General features: G+C 37.7%; 1 protein-coding gene across 16 annotated transcripts in view; it reads left to right on the plus strand.

Annotated features, from left to right (window-relative positions):
• The first annotated feature begins 12,296 nt into the window (after positions 1-12,296).
• Positions 12,297-19,281, plus strand: part of SYNJ1 (synaptojanin 1) — a 119,149-nt gene continuing 112,164 nt past the window's right edge. For 10 of the 16 annotated variants that reach the window (XM_078146558.1, XM_078146557.1, XM_078146560.1 and 7 more), the window contains exons 1-2: positions 12,300-12,475; positions 13,340-13,592. In XM_078146558.1, the coding sequence (XP_078002684.1) occupies positions 13,469-13,592 (124 nt within the window). In that variant the 5' untranslated portion in view covers positions 12,300-12,475; positions 13,340-13,468. Of the gene's footprint in view, positions 12,476-13,339; positions 13,593-19,281 lie in introns of all 16 variants that reach the window. The other 6 variants (XM_078146565.1, XM_078146566.1, XM_020996024.2 and 3 more) reach the window with 4 other exon arrangements.

A 19,281-nucleotide genomic window follows, 5' to 3' on the forward strand; every position in this document is an offset into this window, starting at 1 on the left:
TTTGGCTTTAGGAGTTGGGAAAAACAGAGATTCCACCATAACATTATTTTAGCAGTATGAAGTAGTTTTGTCTTTCCCCTTATCCAAAGTGGTTTCAGTAATAGAATAAGGGCTTCATTACAGTGTGAGATCAGCTACCCCTGCTGAAAGTCTCTAAGTAACCTCAATATAGCAAAGTTATAGTTAGTTACATTATGTCCTGTAATATGTTCATATCTTCTATCACATTTTCCTTGCAACAGCCCTCTGACTGATTCCCATTTTAAAAACAGGAACTTCAGCGGTAAGTAATTTAATTGGTGTTAGTACTTCTCCACCAACACACATCCCCACTTTTCTGTTACTTGGTAGATAGACTCTGAGAATTTCTGTGATTTGAAAAATTCATCTCCCTGCAGCCAGCTTAATTTTATAAGGAGCCTTGAGGAGAGATTGGCTTGGTCCTCAGACCAACAGCACATCCCTGGGCCTGTACTAAAAACCTTTCTAGCTTGATTAGTACCTACAAGGTACCTCTACACCATCATGAGATACTAGGACTATAGTGAAGGACCTTTTGTAAGATAGCTGCACTGAGGCATGAATGTTTTAGCAATGTAATTTTTGGTCAGAAGTAGAACAGTTCCTGGCACATCACCTGCACTCAGTAAATTATTATTGATTGGCTGGTGTTACCTAGTTCTTATGTTGTTTCCAAAAGACCCTTAAACTCTAATTTTGACAAAATCTGATTTCACCTTTACAAATTTAAGTGAAATTGTTTGATTCTATTAAGTCCTTTCACTAAATGAAATATAATTCAGTCTCAAAAGTTAGGGTGTTAAACTTTGGAATTACTCAGAAGGTGAAGGTTGTTTGGGATAATAATAGGTTCAGAGATTTAGAGCTGGAAGAGATCTTAATGGTCATCAAATCCAACTTCCTCATCTTACTGAGGAAAAACTAAGTGACATGCCCAGGATCCCAAAACTAGGATTCATCCTTGAGGCAGATGGAAACCCAGGTCTTTCAGACTCCAGTCTAGCACTGTTATCTACTAGAACATGCTGCGTTTAAGTACACTGCATATCAGCTTTCAGAAATACCGCATAGGATAATTAAGTTTATCACTTTAAGAAAAGGAGATAATATACTGAGTTTTAAAATGAATTATAACTTAACTACATTAAACATTTTCACAGCACTTAGGAGCAAAAGTTACTTAATTCTAAATCTAGCAAAGTACTTTTAAAACAACTCTTTCAAATATTCTGAATCTTATGTATATGAAAGTGCCAGACTTTAAAGCTATTTTTGTACCATTGGATTCCTCATAGATATTGCCACACGTGTTAAGAAATATGTGTGCATAATGTGAGTCCTTAAAATGAGTTTTATCAATAATATACAGAAAAAAATTACGATCAGTTTTAGAAGCATTGTGCTTTTGCCTTTGTTGATACGATCAGCAAAGAAATGAAGAACCAAGTTTCTCTGTCACCATAAAGGTGATTTGATCATTTGTGATACGTTTTGATACTGTCTAGATAGCTAGTGTCTCCAGACAGGTCACATGACTTGGTGTTGTGACGTTACTGAATCTTAGAAACTTTTTATATTTACTCTATTAGATCAGAGTTCTTTTCCTTCCATGCAATTTAATAAAAGATATACAGAATTCACAATTGCAAGCCTATCTGGATTCATTTTCTTGTAATGCTTTACAATTATTAAAGTACTTAAATATTTATTGAATGTCCATGCAAGGCAATGGGCAGCATGTAGTAGGGAAAGCAAAAGTGCTAATTTGAATATGTAGCAGAAACAGGAGAGAGAAAATAGGGAGCAGCATACAAGAGAAAGAAGAGAGTTAAGAGCGGTAGTGATGAACAAATTCAAACTATGCATTGGAGGACCCAACTTAATTTCTTCTAGTGCGTTGGCAAATGCTTACTTTTGTGAATTGGAAAAACTCTAAACTGATTTGTGGAAGCAAGTTAATATCCCAGAGTTTGTGGTAATTGTAAAGAAATTGGACTAGGTTAAGAAACTTCAGCTTCTATAAACAAAGTTTAAAGCAAACAAAGGTAGGAGAGGAAATTTCCTGGAGTAAGAACTGTACACCATCAGCATCTCCCGTCTCTGAAAGTTATTCTTAGGTTTCATTGACCAGACATATCATCTGTGAGATTTCTGCATAACTGAATCCCTTGTCCCATTTTTCTACTCTTAAAACTAATTAATTATGTTTCCATATTTGAGCCAGGTTAGATACTACTGATGACAGTATATATATTCTTCCTCTTCCTCCTAGCCCCCACCATGGTGGCTACCCAGTCAGAGAATGTCAGAATTAGAAGGTACCTCAGAAACTATGGAGTCCAACTTGGATCTGACCAAGAATCTCCTCTAATGAGAAGAGGGTAGGTGGAGCAGTGGGTAAAGTGTTGGAGTTGAAATCAGGAAGACCCAAGTTGAAATCCTGCCTCAGACCTTTAACTAGATGTGTGATCTTGGGCTAATCACTTAATATCTCTGCATCAGTTTCCTTACCTGTAAAATGGGGTTAATGATAGCACCTACTTAACAGGGTTGTGAGGATAAAATGAATTAATATGTGAAGTGATTTGCAAACAAACTACTACATAAATGTGAGCTATTGCTCACATATAGGGCTTGAGCTTTACAAAGCACTTTATATGCATATTTTATATCCAACAGCAATCACTAGACAGAAGGGACTCGTACATAGAAAAAATGGCAGCACAAAAACTGGAAACTAGTGACTAAACAGATTATAAGAATGGAGTGGATATTCTGTCAAGAAATGATGAATATGACCAATTCAAAAGAAATCCAGGAAGACCTCTGTGAACTGATGCAGAGGGAAAAGAGCAGAACCAGAGGAACAATCTGTGGAATGGCTACTGTGATGTAAAGGAACCTAGCCTTTGAAAGATTCAAGAGCTCTCTCATAACTAATCAATAACCACTCATGCCTTCAGAAGACGACGAAGCATGCTTCCCATTCTTTAGAGGGGTCAGATTTGAGGTGCAGAATGAAACAGCCATTTTCAGGCAAGCTAACCTATGAATTTGTCTTGTTTGCTGATATAAGTGGGAGAGGCATGTTGGGACAGAAAAATTCATAAGTAGTGGTAATGGAAAAAAAACTTAGAAGCAAGCAGAAGAGAGACATAGAAAAGCAGAGCACATTTCTTACTATCATGGTAAATTTGATGAATGGAAATTGGACCTGTGACTCAGGTGAGAAAAATACAGGTTGAAACTACTGCACTTTTAAAACTTAGGAGTTGCTTAGAAAGGTCATTGAGAGGTAAAGTTACTTGTACCCAGGATCACAGGCATTATGTCATAGGTGGGACCTGAAGTCAGATATCCTCAGCTTTGAGGCTTTAATATGCACTTAGACAAAAAAACCTATATAACAGAAATTCAGCATTTTGCATATCACACACTTTTTCTCTGTACATTGAAATATTCATGTTAGTAATAAAAAAAATTTAAAGAAAAAAACTTCCCATGCTTTCAAAGCTCCCTCAGATGTCACTGCTGCAAGGAAGCTTTCCTAGGACCTCTTTTCATAGCTGTTACTGTCTCTCAAACCTATATTTCTCCTCTATTGCACCAAATGATAACTACTGACATTTCTAGAACATTTTTATTGTTTACAAATCACTTGACATTCAATAAAGTCATGTTTTAGAAGTTACTCTAGGTTCTCAAGAGCCTACATTCTTAAAAGCTATGCTAGCAGATCACAAACTGGAAAATTTTATGGCATTGGTATGCTGACGGACTATCTGGAGGGAAATCAGCATAATTAAGGAAAAGTTCATTAGGCTGCAAAAGGAAATTTTTGTTATAATTATAAAGATCATCTGTGAAACCCTAGAGATGATCTAGTGCTGGAAAGTTGACAAAATTCTTTGTATTATCTTATTTGATCTTCACGACAAACCTAGTAAAACCTCTTAATAAGTGCTTGTTGAATTGAATGTTGTGAGATTTTACAAGTATGATTATCTCCATCCTCTGATGAAGAAGTGCAGGCACAGAGAAAAATTAAGTGATTTACCCACTGTTATCAGTAGCTAGTTGATGTCAGGTGTGATTAGAATCCAGGAGCTTTTTTTTCCCTATTACCTTTCTATGCTTTGAACCACCATGCATAGTTACCGCCCTGATGTAGGCCCCTATCTCACATGTGGACTACTGTAGTAGCTCTCTATTTAGTCTCCCTGCCGCTAGTTTCTCATCCCTCCTCCCTCTAGTCCAGCTTCCACATAACTGCCGAATTGATACTTTTTAATTTTTATTTTTACCTGAACTTTAATACCAAAAATAGCCTTTTTATACAATTAATAAAAGATTTTTTAACTGCAAATCTCTATTTCGTGCCACTTGCTTTTTTTAAAAAGTATATAATAAACTCTATATGTTACTTTCACAACTGTCATGCTTATCTGCTTCCTTTTGGACTGTACATTTTAATCATCTTTTCTTTCTTTTTAGGCAATTGGGGTTAAGTGACTTGCCCAGGGTCACACAGCTAGTAAGTGTCAAGTGTTTGGTCTGAGACTGAATTTGAACTCAGGTCCTCCTGACTTCAGGGCCGGTCCTCTATCCCACTGCGCCACCTAGCTGCCCCCAGAACTGCATATTTTTAAAAAAATGATTCAGAAGCTCTTTTTTGGCATCACAGTAACTTTCCCCATTCCAGTTAACTCCCATTACTAACCCCACCCTTCCATATTAACCTAGAAAAAGAAAGAAAGAAAGAAAACACTTGTAACGATTAGTTAAGCAAAACATCCATACAGTGGCCAAAAGTGTCAAGTTTCTATACCTTATGTTTATCACTTCTCTGTCAGGAGGTGAATAATATGCATCATAAGGCCTCAGGAGACATGGCTGGTTACTTCATTGAAAGAATTCTTAAGTTTTTCAAAGTTGGTTTTTCCTTAAAATATTGCTTTCCTTATCTAAGTAGTTCTGGTTCTACCTTATACTACCCAGATAACAATACTACTCTGAAATTATCTCTTGCCATTTGTTCTGTTGCAGTAATATTCCATTACCTTCCTTTATTAGAATTTGGTCAGCTATTCCCTAGTTGTCTAAGAGGCAATCTAAGATATCCCCTTGGATTCTGGTTCTTTACTTATCCCCCTATTTCAATTCCCCCCTTCAATATCATGAAGTTTGTTTCACTTGTAGCTTTTATTCTCCTACAAATTATCTTAATACCTTACATTCCTTTTTCCCACCTATTGAATTTGATGGATTTATGTACTAAACTAGGTGTTCCTGTATATTCAAACATACTTTTGTCTGTTTTAGGTAAGACTAAGGTTCATCTGATGCTTTTTTCCCCATTCTTCTGTTCCTGTTTGTATACACACCTCCTTGCAAAACTTAAATGCTACATGAATGCTATTATTATTACAATTTTCTCATATGTCTCAATTATGCGAAATAGTATATTTAACTCCTGCAATACCACTTAAAGACATTTGTTTTCTTCTCTATTTCTCCATCATCCAGCTCCTTCCAATTGTTCCACTATATTTATCTTTCTAAGTTTCTCTGGACTCTTGGGTTTGTATTTCAGAGTTCCTACTCAGCTCTGGACTTTTCATTGGAAATGCTTGATTAAATGCTGCATTAAAGGTCCATGGTCCGTGGTTCATTTTTCCCCCCCCATGGAATTATACTCAGCCTTGGATAAGTTATTTTTATTTTTAAGTGTGTATCTTTTGCCTTTTGGAATATAATATTCTGTGAAAAGACTGCCAGATCTTATGTGATCCTGACTGTAGTCAGTACTTGGACTGCTTCCTTCTGGATCCTTGATTTTTTTTTTTTTACCTGAGAGCTCTGGAGTTTTACTATGACATTCTTCAAACTTGAGGAGTTTCAGGAGGTGATAAGTGGATTCATTCCTTTTAAAAATTTTTTAAAATAATTTTTTTCACAGTTACATGTGAAGATAATTTTTAAAATTCAGTTTTTTAAAATTTGAGTTCAAATTTTCACCTTCTCTTGCCTCCCCACTCCCTAAGACAGTGATTTGATATGAGTTATATATGTTCATTTATGTAAAACATTTCCATATTAGTCATGTTGTAAGAGAAAGAGACCAAAAGGGGAAAAAAAACCATGAAAAAACTCAGAATGAAAAATGGTATGCTTAAATCTGTATTCAGACTCCATCAGATCTTTCTCTGGATGTGGATAGCATTTTTCATCATGATTCCTTTGGTATTGGCTTAGATCATTGTATTGCTGAGAATAGCTGAGTCATTCACAGTTGATCATCATAAAATATTGCTGTTACTGTGTGCAATGTTCTCTTGGTTCTACTCACTTCACTTTGCACCAGTTTGTGTAAGTCTTTCCAGGTGTTTTGGAAAGCATCCTTTGTCATTTTTTATAGTATGGTAGTATTCCATAGTAGTAATTCCGTAGTACCATATTTCACCACATAATCATCACAGATTTTATGCCAAATTTGTTTTTTTGCAAAAAGTGGAGTACAGCCATTATGTGAAGCTTAAATTTTTTTTTGTTGTGCCGATATTAGTTAAAATGCACTTACTAAATTTGGTGAGAGATGAGGATGCATGGAATACTTGAGAATATGCATTAAAATTGGGAAGATGCAAATCTTACCGTTATCACGTGACTTCCTCATGGCAGCTTTGCCTGCCTGCCCTGCTCCCCTTGTTCCTATGGCTCTTCACTGGGTTGAGAGACAAAACTGTTACTACTGTAGTGCTCTAAACAAAACGGCTTTCAGAAATATACTGACAGTGCTCATGCACTGAGAATTCTAGGGTGGCAATGCAATGGGTATCCATATGCCACTGGCGAATACACTGCTGCTCTATTTGCCTTTTAAGCAATGTGATGAACAGAATTATACCATGTGATGATTATGCAATGAAAAGTTAGAAACCAATTTTTGGACTGAAAGAATGAAAAACAAAACAGGGTGTGATGATTATGTGGTGAAATACAGTAGTATAACCACAGTTTGTTTAGCTATTCCCCAATGGATAGACATTCCCTCAATCTCCAATTCTTAGCCACAAAAAAAGCTACTATAAATATTTTTGTACAAATAGGTTCCCCCTCCCCTTCTTTTTTTATCTCTTTGGGTCAAAGGGTATGTATGCATAGTTTGATTGCCCTTTGGGCATAGTTTAAGTAGATTCTTTCATTATACCCTGTGGCTAATATCTGGGCAATTTTCATTTATGACTTCTTGAAATGTAGTGCTCAGGCTGTTTTTTGGTCATGGTTTTCAGGGAGTCCAGCAATTCCTAAATTATCTCTCCTTGATCTGTTTTCTAGGTTTATACGTGTATATATAAAATCAGATATACATTTTCTTCTATTTAAAAAATTTTTATTTTATTCAAATATTTCTTGTCCTATAAAGTCATTGATTTTTCAGTTTGACCTATTCTAGTTTTAAAGAAGTATTTCATTTAGGTAAGGTTTATCACTTTCCCTTCTAGGCTACTTATTCTAATTTTTTCCTCCAGAGTTTAAAATTTTCTTTTACTCCTCTTGTTTCATTTCTAGGTGTTATGAAGTCCTTGTAGAAAGTCCATTTTTTTCCTTTGAGTGTTTGCAGTTTTCACAGCTACTTTATTCTTTTAGGTGATTTCTATATTTACAGTAGGGCTTTTTTTTTACATTGATTAATGTCTTCTTTGATCATTTTATCTTTCCAGCTTTCATTCTGAATTGGGGCTTTGTGCCAAGACAATGCTGTGCTCCCTCCTGCCTTTTTGGTTGGGGTAGCTGATGCTTCTTGTTCTAGCCTTGAATCCTTTGAGTTCCTCCATTGACCTTCAGGGGTTCTAATCTTTGAAGTTCAGAATTCTGGATCTTCAGGACCCTTGATGGTGTCTCAGGACAGTGTCAGGGATATCAGAGCTTCTAGGCTCTAGTTTCTATGTCTGAACATTGTGGCACCACAGGTCATTGGTTACTGCCTACTGCCATTTCCTTGGACATTCAAGAACCCCAACCTGGGGCTATTTGGCCACCTTAGGCTTTCTTACGGGATCCCTCAGCTCTTGCTGTCTCCGAATTTGGAGCCTTGAAAGTTACTTAGTTCCTTAACCTGTCTTTGATTGGGCTGGAAAGTAGCTTCCACTGGCAGCATCACTTTGCTATTGTCCTCAGGCTTCTGCATGACCTCTTGTGCAGTCCTAGGGTGGGAGAAGACACAGTTTTTCGTCGGATTTCTTGATCACTGGAGGCAACTGACGGCATAATTTATCGAGCACTAGGTCTGGAGTCAGGACTGAGTTCCAGTATGGCCTCAGACACATACTAGCTGTATGACCCCATGCTAGTCACTGGTGCCTCAGTTTCTTCAACTGTAAAATGAGGATAAGGATAGTACCTACCTTGCAGGGTTCTGAGGATCAAATGAAATAATATTTGTAAAAAGTGCTTAGCACAGTGCCTGGCACATGGTAAGCTCTATATAAATGCTAATTCCCTTCTGTACTCCATTATTTGATCTGGTGTAAACTTCAGGGTTTTGTTGGAGTAGATATGTGGAAGCTAGGCAGTTTGCCTTCAACCAGGACAGCTCTCTTGGCTGGAAGTCCAGATTGATATGGTTAAAGCACAGCTCTGACCTCGTTTTCCTTCTCAAGAAGCTTCAGTGGCTCTCTGTTGTCTGTATTTAAAGCCCTTGGCAATCCCACTCCAAGCTATCTTTCCAGATGGATTTCATATTTTTCCTCACTCTGTATTCTAACCAAACTATCTCACTTGGCACTTGGTGCTCCAGAAGGGGACATTCTACCTCTTGCTTCCTTGCTTTTGTATATGTCCTACTTCTTAGAATGCAGTTCTCACCTCAGCCACTTGGAATCCCTGACTTTTATCAAGGCCTACCAAGGACCGCCTCCTTCAAGAGGCCTTTCCTTATCTCCCCTTCTCTTCCAGTTGCTTAGTAATCTCTCCCTCAAATTAATTTACTTTGTATATGTTTTGTATCTATTTTTGAGTTATTTCACCTCCCTCCAATGGTCAGGTATGGTTTGCCTTTTTGTCTTTTTATCTCCATCTCTACCATATTGCCTTGGATGTGGTAGGCTTAATAAATGTTTATCAAATCAATGGATGTCACACCAAGCTGATTCACTTAGCCCATTTGAGTTTATATTATAGCTATGACCTTCATTGTCCCCCTTTCTCAATTGTAAGCTTCTTCAAGGTAAGGATTATTTCTTATGAATTGTTTCTTTAGGCCTAGCACAATACCTTTAGGTACTGAATACTAGTAAGTTCTTACATGATTAAAAATGAGCAACATGGCCATTGATTAGGGTACTCCTGCTAATCATGTAGTCAACATGCAGAGATGTTATCTACAGATTTTTATGCTCAGAGCACAGGCTCATCTGCATGAAAAGTCAGAGAGCCTTGAGCATCAGCTTCAGCAACCATTTAAAGAAAGTGACTAGCAAAGAAAAGTGGAATTTTACTGAGGGCAGGAGGGGAAGATAAGGGCATACCTGTCAGAGCAAGTAACACAGCAGGGGGAAGATACAGGCATTTACAACTGATGAGCTTCCAGAAAGAAAATCTGAAAGATCAAAACAGAGACTAGAATAGTGTAACTTTAGTATAGTGATGGTGAGGAGTCTCAGCCAGAGTTTCCCATCATAGCCGTTCATTTATCACAGTAGCAGCAAGAGGCCTGAGCTATAAATTCTCTTGCCACATCACAAATGTTTGCTGAACTGGACTGACTCTAAGCTCCAACAAAAAAAATATCATTTTGGGTGGAATAAAGAATCAATATTTTTATCTTTTACTCAGAAGCCAGTGATTTTTCTTACCATTTATCTAAGGAATGATATTCTTTTTTGGAGGGCCAGGGGAGGAGTATATTTTTGATTATTTTTTAACATAAATGTGTTTACATTTTGAATTCCAAACCTTTCCCGTTGTAAAGGAAAGCATATTTTATCAGTTATACATGTGAAGACATGCAAAACATTTCCATATTAGCTATGTTGTAAAAATTAAAAGGGCAAGAAAAATATAGTGTAAAAAGTATGCTTCAGTCTGCACTCAGAGTTCATCAGTTCTCTCTCTGGATATGAATCACATATTTCATCATGAGTCCTTTGGAATTGTCTTGGATCATTGTGTTGATTAGAGTAGCTAAGTCTTTCATAATTGGTCAGTGTTACAATACTGCTGTTATTGTGTATAATTCTTGGTTCTGTTTACCTCATTTTTCATCAGTTCATCTATGTCTTTAAGGAATGATATTCAGTTTTTTTTGACAGCATTATATTAGGCAAGCACACTGTTGATCTTTATTCTGAACAACATGAAATACTGGGCCCCTGTGGATGTTTTATAGTCTATATCAGCCTTTCTTCACCTAGGGTCTAACGACTCCTTTGTGTCAGTGTAGATAGATATCAAGGCATGTGTGAACCTAGATAGGAAAACGACATTGAGCATATCTAAACTGGCTCCAAGTTTGACTCTGGATTTTTCCACCTCTTGTCTTTTTCAAAACCCTTGTTTGATGAAATACCCAGTTCATCCATGTTCACTTCTAACTTCGTTCTGCTCCAGACTCCTGATTCTCTGAACTTTTTATGCCTTGCTTCCTCTTGGGCACCTTCCACCTATGGGTAGAGACTGTCTTTCTGCTTGTATTTGAATTCCTAGCATTTAATACAATGCCTGGCGCATAGTAAGCGCTTAATAAATGCTTTATCTATAATTGTATTTCAACATAATTGGTTTCCTTCATAATCCTGTGTATTTTTATATTATGCTTCACTAGATTGCCAAAGGGGTCCATGACACAAAATGGGTTAAGAACTCATGGTCTAAATCAATGGTTCTCAACCTTTTTGGTCTCAGGACCCCTTTACTCTCTTAAAAATTACTGAGTACACCAAAGATTTTTTTCATTTATGTGAGTTATACCCATCAATATTTACCATGTTACAAATTTAAACTGACAAGATTTCAAATGTTCATTTAAAAATGATAAACCCATTATATATTAACATTTTTATGAAAAAGAGCCTGCACCCTAAATTTAATTAGGTGGCATTGTTTTGTATATTTTTGCAAATTTCTTCAGTATTTGGCTTTGATGGAAGACGGCTCTATTCTCATATCTGCTTATGCATTCATCCTGTTGCAACATACTTTGATTGAAGCATGTCAAGGAAATCCAGCCTCATCACACAGATATGTAATTGGAAAAGGAAGGAGTTTTTTAACAGGCAAATAACTAGTATTTTTTTGAAAGTAGTTTTGAATTTGCAGACCTCTAAAAAGGTCTTGGTGTCTGTCCACCCACCTTCCCCCCAATGGGGGATCATGCTTTGAGAACTGCTAGTCTAAATTATGAAACCTTTTCAAAAGGTTTTAGACTAAAACCTTTTTTTTTTAAAGATGATTTGACCCAAAGTAATTCAAATTTTGAAGTGACTGTCCTTTACTGGTTGGGCTAGCCTAGGTTATAAACTGATATATTGAATGATCCAAATTCGTTTTTTTTTAAAAAATATTCTAACGTAAGAAAAAAGAGGAATGAAGAGTAGCCTGGGCTGCCGCTTTAAAAGAAAGGCTCTGGGAGGAACCAGTCAATCCAGGGAAGAAGCCGCTTCTGAAGTGTGAAGTTTAGGATGAGCGGGAGCCTCTCGAGTGGAGAGGTTTCTGGGGTATCGATCGCAGATCGAGAGGGGGAGGAGGGTCAGGCGTGCAGCCGCGGGAAGAGCTCAAGACGGACCACAGTTCCGTTATCTGTCAACTTATGGGCTTGGACAAGGTTCCTTTAAAATCATATGATGCGCATAATAACTTGTGTCGAGTTGCTTGCCTTCTCAATGAGGGAGGAATTTGGAACTCAAAATTTGAGGAAAGAATGTTAAAATGGTTTTTACGTGTAATTAGAAAAAAATAAAATATATTAGAAGGTGGAAAAAAATAAAATCATATAATGCCCTTTGGAGAGGGAACATTTAATGCTTAAGATCTCCATACACGCCTCCTAATTCCAATATTCCAGCGGAAGAGAGAGGCGCGGAGAAGGTTGGAGGACCCGGGTTCTGGTGAGCCACATACTGGGGGGAGGAGCCCAAGGGGAGACCTTGACGCCTGCGGGAGGCGGGGCCTCCCCAGCTCGTCTCTTCTGTTCCTCCCTCCCCGCCCCCCCGCCGTGGGGTGGGTCCTTCCGACTCCAGGCTGCGCAATGCGGAAGAGATGGCTCCTCCGGAGCGGAAGTGACGCTTCCGGCGGCGGCGGCGCCAGTGCCAGGGACACGGGCAGCCCGGGCGGTGCGGCTGCAGGAGCCGGTGGAAGGAGCGAGGGCGAGCCCACGGCGGGCCGGGCTGGCTGGGGCGCAGCCGGAGCCTCAAGCCGCCTGGGCAGAAGCCTGACAGCGCCCGAGGTGCCTCAGGTAGGGGCCCGGGCGCTCCCGGGAGGGGCGGCGGCGGCTTCTCGGCCGGCAGCGGGGACGAAGGGAGCCGGCTGCGAGCGGGCGCCGGGAGAGAGAGAGGTCGTGACAGCCGCTGCCGGACGGGCAGCGAGCGGGCTCGCCCCCGGGGTCCTCTCCCCTCGCTCAAAATGGAGGGGCTCGGCTGCCCTGCCTGCCACTAGAACTAGCGTTGCTCAGTGACAGCCCCCCGGGGTGGGGGTCCGCACGGCTTCTCCTCCTTGTTTTACCCGGTGTGTGTGCGTGTGCGTGTGTGTGTGACTGTGTGTCTGTGTGCGTGTAGGGGCCGGGGGGGGGGCGCGGGCAGCCCTTTTCCCCCCGTCGGACCCTGGCAGCTGCTTCCCCTGGAATGTCTGGGGTCCAGGGTCCTTGAAAGGGAGCCAGTGACCTCTGCTCCCCAGACTGTGCTTCACCTCCCCCGAGGTTTTGTTGGATAATCATCTCCGTCCCTCCCTCCGCTGGAGATTCGCTATTTTCCGTTTTAACCTTCCGCGTCTACTCTCTTTCTCTTCCTCCCACTGGGGCCGATTGAAGTTTCCTTTAAAATATATAGGCACACACATTTACAATGTGTTAAGCAAGAAGCTGATAAATCATTTCCTAATAAACAAGCTTCATAATTTTCCCTTTCTGCAAGCACCCTAAATTATGTGTCAAAACAGCACTAGGGTTTCTAAGTGATGGAATTAAGCTCTGCCTTGTCATGGGAACTGAGAACCTATCCTTCCCCCCCCCCGCCTTTTTTTTTTTTGTGAAAATGAAGTGGTGGCTTATTTTTTCGTTTCAGCGTCTCTCTTCTCTCTCCCTTTCCCTTCCCTATCATCCCAGACAGACAGAAAGACAGACCCACGCAAAACCTGGCAGGAATTTCTTGGTGCTTTGCGGTCAGTACTGCAGAGGGGAGCATCAGCTTCATTTGCTGCTCTTGGCTTTCCCAGGGCTGCCTCTGAAGAAAGAATGGCGTTCAGCAAAGGATTTCGAATCTATCAGAAACTGGATCCTACACCATTCAGTCTCATAGTGGAAACTAGGCAAAAGGAAGAATGTCTCATGTTTGAGTCTGGTGCTGTAGCAGTGCTCTGTAAGTCTCTGCACCTATATTGTTAAATGTTATGACAGCTAGATTGATTTGGAACAATGTAAATTCAACCATTTTGTTTATAGACCATTAACAAAAGTCCTAAATTGTCTTTGATTTTAGTAAGTTATTTTAATTTTTCTTTCATCCTAACACCTTTCTAATGAATTTTCATTTTCTTTTCTTCCATGCTGAAATATTTTTTAAGTTGGATTTTTGTTGTATGTTCTAAGTAAAATTAATAATTCCTACTATCAGACCTTCTGAGTTGAGGTTGCTGCTATAATGAATTACATTAATTTTTTTCTCTGCTGTTGATGCTGAAATCTACTGGAAAGGTCTCTACAATTTTGAAAGTATCAGTCAATGCACAAGCAAGCTATCTTAGTAGAATCTTTCCTTTACATCTCAGGTTGTATAAACACTTCTGAAATTTAATAGTTATATGTAGTTGCTGATCTTTGTGTTTTTTAAATAGCTAATGTTAACAAGTTAATAGGAAAGAGTTTAATAGACTACCAGGACAGTGCCAATTACTGCAGTTATTGGGAGAGGAAGGAAAAAGTTAAGTGTTTAATTTGAATATTTATCAGTTATTCTAATTTTTATAGTATAGCCAACAAATTTGGGATATTGGCAGCCAGTCAGGTCTAGAAGTTTTTCCTGGTAACAGTTAACTGCTCATTTAAGTGAGGTTTTACTAAAGTCAGTTTAGCACTTTACCTGTCTTAGTTTATTTTTTAAAAAGTTATATTTAAATATTGGCTGTTATTTTTCAGGTATTATTGAAACATTGGGCCAATTGATGACATATCTTAAGAATTATTTAGACTTCTGGGGCGGCTAGGTGGTGCAGTGGATAGAGCACCAGTCCTGAAGTCAGGAGGACCTGAGTTCAAATCCGGCCTCAGACCAAATACTTGACACTTACTAGCTGTGTGACCCTGGGCAAGTCACTTAAACCCAACTGCCTAAAAAAAAAAGAATTATTTAGACTTCATTGATGATATTATTGATAATGGGCTAACTTGATATTATAACAAAACCTTATTATAATAGTTTATACTGTTTGGGGAGAGAGGCAGGAATACATTTGAAATATAGCTTTATTTTAGTGTACTGGAGGAGGATCTCTACTTTTAGACTTAAGTGCTTGAATAATAATCATTCCTAATTAACATTTTCACTGGTATTCATTTATACCAGTTTTGATGAAGTAGAATCAAGGACAGGGGAAGATAAAAGTTTTATTATGTATTTAAAAGCTCAAAATGGTTTTTTTGTAAACATCTCCTAAAATTGTCTTTGCAAATATTTTAAATTATGACTCATCCTAGTAATCTTATCTGAATTCCAAATGTTCCTGTAACTTAAGGCTAAATTTTGTCACAGACTCATGGAAGAATCAATGTTATTGTTTTCGGCCATCATGGAATCAGATTAAAAACTGCCTTTCTTTGAATCCCCAGCACTTAACAGTGCCTGGCACATAATCTGGGTTTAATAAATGCTTCTTGACTTGACTTGATTGGACTGGAAGGTGTCTCAGAGGTTACCTAGTTTTACAGATGAGGAAACTTAAGCCCAGAGAGGTTCAATGACTTGACCCAGAGACTACTGTAAGCAGCAGAGTTGGGATTTGAACCCAGATCTTCTGACTACAAATCCAGCAGTCTTTCCCTTGCACCTCTTCTTCCTCCATCTTATAATTGTGAAATTAATGTTTTGAAATCAAGTATAAGACTTCATGTTTATCCCTATTACATTTCATGTTAGACGTGACTGTTGTGTCGTAATTGTTGGTTTCTTTGGATCCCAACTCTGGCATCCAATACGTTAACAATCTATCCTTTAGACTATTATAATCTGGAGATTTGATAAACATGTCATCTATTCATTCTGCTCTTATATAGACAATACAGTTGTGGATGGAAATTTATCCATTCAACAAATAGATAGAATTGACAAAATATATTTTGTTCTTTCTTATCCATCATTTTTTTAAACTTTTTTTCATATCCATCATTTTTAAGAGTCATGAGGTAGTACCATATGCCAATGAAGGAGACAACCATTATTGTTGAAAGGAACTTTAATACAACCTGCTCATTTTGAAAATGAAGCCTCCTACTAGGAAAGACCAGAGATTTTATGTGTATCTATCGCCCAGTTCTAAACCATGTTGGAACTTGTGCTATGAATTGAATATGTACTTGCTGATCTTTTTTTTTTTAATCTTGAAGGATTCATGTTAGATTTTTAACCCCAAGACAGAAAACCTAGAAATAATCATGGTTTTGAAAATATATGCTAGTTATATGTTAAACTATATGGTAATGTAAAGGGATTCCCTTATCAGTGCTCAAAGGGAAAAAAAAAACACCTGAAAATGAGACAGTAGAATTTATTGTTTGAAAATTTCTCAATATTTGAACTTAAATTTTTACAGAAACAATTGGGTTAGTTACTACTCCTGTTCATTTCTGTTTAGATTTAAATCACTTGTACATTTCTTTCAAGGAAAAAACAATTAAGTGAATTTATTCTTTCTATAAAGATTAAAACAGATTTTTTTCTTTTTTTTTTTTAAGCTAGGCGATGGGGTTAAGTGACTTGCCCAGGGTCACACAGCTAGTACATGTCTAGTGTTTGGTCTGAGGCCACATTTGAACTCAGGTCCTCCTGACTTCAGGGCCAGTGCTCTATCCACTGCACAACCTACCTGCCCCCAAAACAGTTTTTTAAGTAGCTCATTGATTTTCCTAGTGAAGATAATTTTCAACTACTAATGAAAAGTTGAGCTAATGCTTACAGAAATACCCCATTAAAAGTTTCCTTTAAAAGTTTATTTGGCATTTAGTCTCAGGATAAATACCAAAACATATATTATAATTAAATAGACTTTTCTACTAATACCTTAAAAGGTGAAGATGATCTCTTAAAGGCTATACCAGTGAAGCTCTGAAAAGTTTCAAGTATAGATCTGGTAATATGTCTGAAAATAAATGTCTGAGTTTGGAAAGCCTCATTTCCAGGTAGCCTCAGTGAACTGAATTTTTCATTAATTCTTGAAGACCATCTACTAAGTCATAGAGCAGTTACTCTAACAATCAGTTGAGGAAGTAACCACACTAATTAAATCAGATTTCCTTGAGGTATATTTTGAATGTTTTTTTCCTTCCTTACTAACAATAGCAAATGTTTCTTCATTGATTGGTGGGTGTAAAGTATATACTAGGAAGATAGTCCTAGTGGTTTCCTTGCCTTAACTCTGTTTCCTTACCTTCAGTTCTATACTGTATACTAACAAATACTAATTTGTTACAAGAATCTTCCTAAAACATCCATTTCACTGCCCTAAAACTTTAGTGGTTCCCAGTTTAATCTTTGTAGAAAGAATAAATCCACTTATTTTTTTTTCCTTGAAAGAAATGTACAAGTGATTTAAATCTAAAAGGAAATGAACAGGAGTAGTAACTAACCCAATTGTTTCTGCAAAAATTTAAGTTCAAATATTGAGAAGTTTTCCAACAATAGATAAATAAACAGAAGGTTCTCAGTAATCTATATATCCTCAAGTCAACAAGCATTTATTAAGTACCTACTCTGTGCCAAGCCTTGGGGATATACAGAAAAGCAGCAACAATCTCTGCCCACAAGGAACTCACAATCCAGTGGGAAAGACAGCATGCAAACACTGTATACAAACAAGCTATACAGGATAACTTGGAGATAATCTCAGACAGACACTAACATTAAGGGGGACCAGAAAAGGCTCCTTGTAGAAGGTGGGATTTGAACTGAGACTTGAAGGAAACCAGGAGCTGAGAGATGAAGAGAGAGCCTTCTAGGAATGGGAAACAGCAGTGGAAAATGTGTGGAGTCTGGACAACAAAAAAACTAGCATCACTGAATCATGTATGTGTAGGGAAATAAAATGTAAGAAGACTGGAAAGGTAGAGAGGATCCAGATTGTGAAAGGCTTTAAAAGCCAAAGAGAAAATTTTATATTTGATTCTGCTGGTGATAGATACTGGAGTTTATTGAATAGCATATTGGGCATCTAGGTGGCTCAATGGATATTGTGCTGGGCCTGAAGTCAGGAAGACAGATCTTCCTTAGTTTAGATCTGGCCTCAGAGACTTACTAGCTGGGTGACCCTGGATGCTTAACTCCATTTGCCTCAGTTCTTCGTCTGTAAAATGAGCTGGATAAGGAAATGGCAAACCACTATAGTATCTTTGCCAAGAAAACCCCAAATGGGGTCATGAAGAGTCAAACACAGCTGAAATGACTGAACAACCACAAAAATTGAATCAGAAGTGATATGGTCAAACCTTGTACCTAACGTTTGTTGTGGTCATACTAAACTCTGGTAGCTGAATGGAAGATGAATGGGAATAGGTAGGGAGTCCAGTCAGAAGGGTTTTTCAATACTCCATTTATGAGGTGATGAGATCCTGAACCAGAAAGATGACAGTGTCAGAGGAAAACAGTGGATTTACTTGAAAGATATTGTGAAGATAGAATCTACTAGACTTGGCAACAAATTAGATGTGGGGAATGAGAGTGAAGAATTAGAATGACAAAACCACTGAAATCTCCTGTCTCCTAACAAATTGTTCCAGCCTTTGCTTGTACCTTGCCATCTTACCATTTCCCAACATCATTCTTTGCCCATTTTTCTAGGCCAAATTCAAGACCCATCGCTTTCACAAAAATTTTCCTAAATTATTTGTCTACATTGGTCTCTGAATTCTTATTGCATGTGAAGTTTTAAGATGATATGTGTATAAACTTTAATACAAAACCTAAAACACTTTGTAGCAATCTTCTCAACATAATTCTGTAGGTGCTTACTTAGAATTTTGTAAAGATGATATTTGATAGGGTGGTTTTTAGGTACAAATAATTTAAGATGGCATGCCCACTGGTTTGGAGTTGTTTTCCTAAACTAGTTTCTGCATTATGTGAAACAAGCATTTTAATGTTCAGAGAAAAAAAAAAGATTTCAACCAGTATGGGCTCAGGGGCTGTGTCAAAAATAACTAGTATAAAGTGTTTATTTCTTTAATTACTTAAATGTTTATTGATATATTAAGTTCTCCCTTTTTTCCCCTTGTTAATGGTTTCTCAAATGTGAAGTTGTTGTGTTAAGGCTCAGCTTTCTTTTTGAAATGAATCTATGTTCTAAAAAAAAGGTTAATTCACTTTAATTTTCAACTTCTAGATAAAATAGATTTGAAAGACAAAGCCCATTTACCAACAACTACTTTATCAAATTAATTTTCCTGATAAAATTAAAGGAAAAGAGAGAAAAATAAAACCCAAGCAGAGTAATAAACCAACAACTTTTTCACTGTACCTTTCTGATCTTATAAAATATCATTTATAGCTCTTGTCAATTTAAATACTTTTTTTTGCACTTAAGAGTTACATGTATTTGAATACCAGTAGAATTCTGTGTTATATTTTAAAATTAGGGTATTTGGTTTAAGTAGAAAGGTTAATTATAGCTTTCAAGATAAACTTGTAGTTATAAAAATGTTAGTTAAAATAAAATTTTGATTTATAGCTAAGTTAAGAATTTAACATAAACTAGACATGTCTTTTGATGCAAAACATTTGTTTTTTCATCTGAGCATTTATTTGAATGTTAGCACAAGCACTGAGCTTACTACACTTCAGAGCA

Source organism: Phascolarctos cinereus, unplaced genomic scaffold (genome assembly GCF_003287225.1).
Source record: "Phascolarctos cinereus isolate Bilbo 61053 unplaced genomic scaffold, phaCin_HiC Scaffold_726;HRSCAF=1367, whole genome shotgun sequence".
In the NCBI taxonomy this organism is placed as follows: Eukaryota; Metazoa; Chordata; class Mammalia; order Diprotodontia; family Phascolarctidae; genus Phascolarctos; species Phascolarctos cinereus.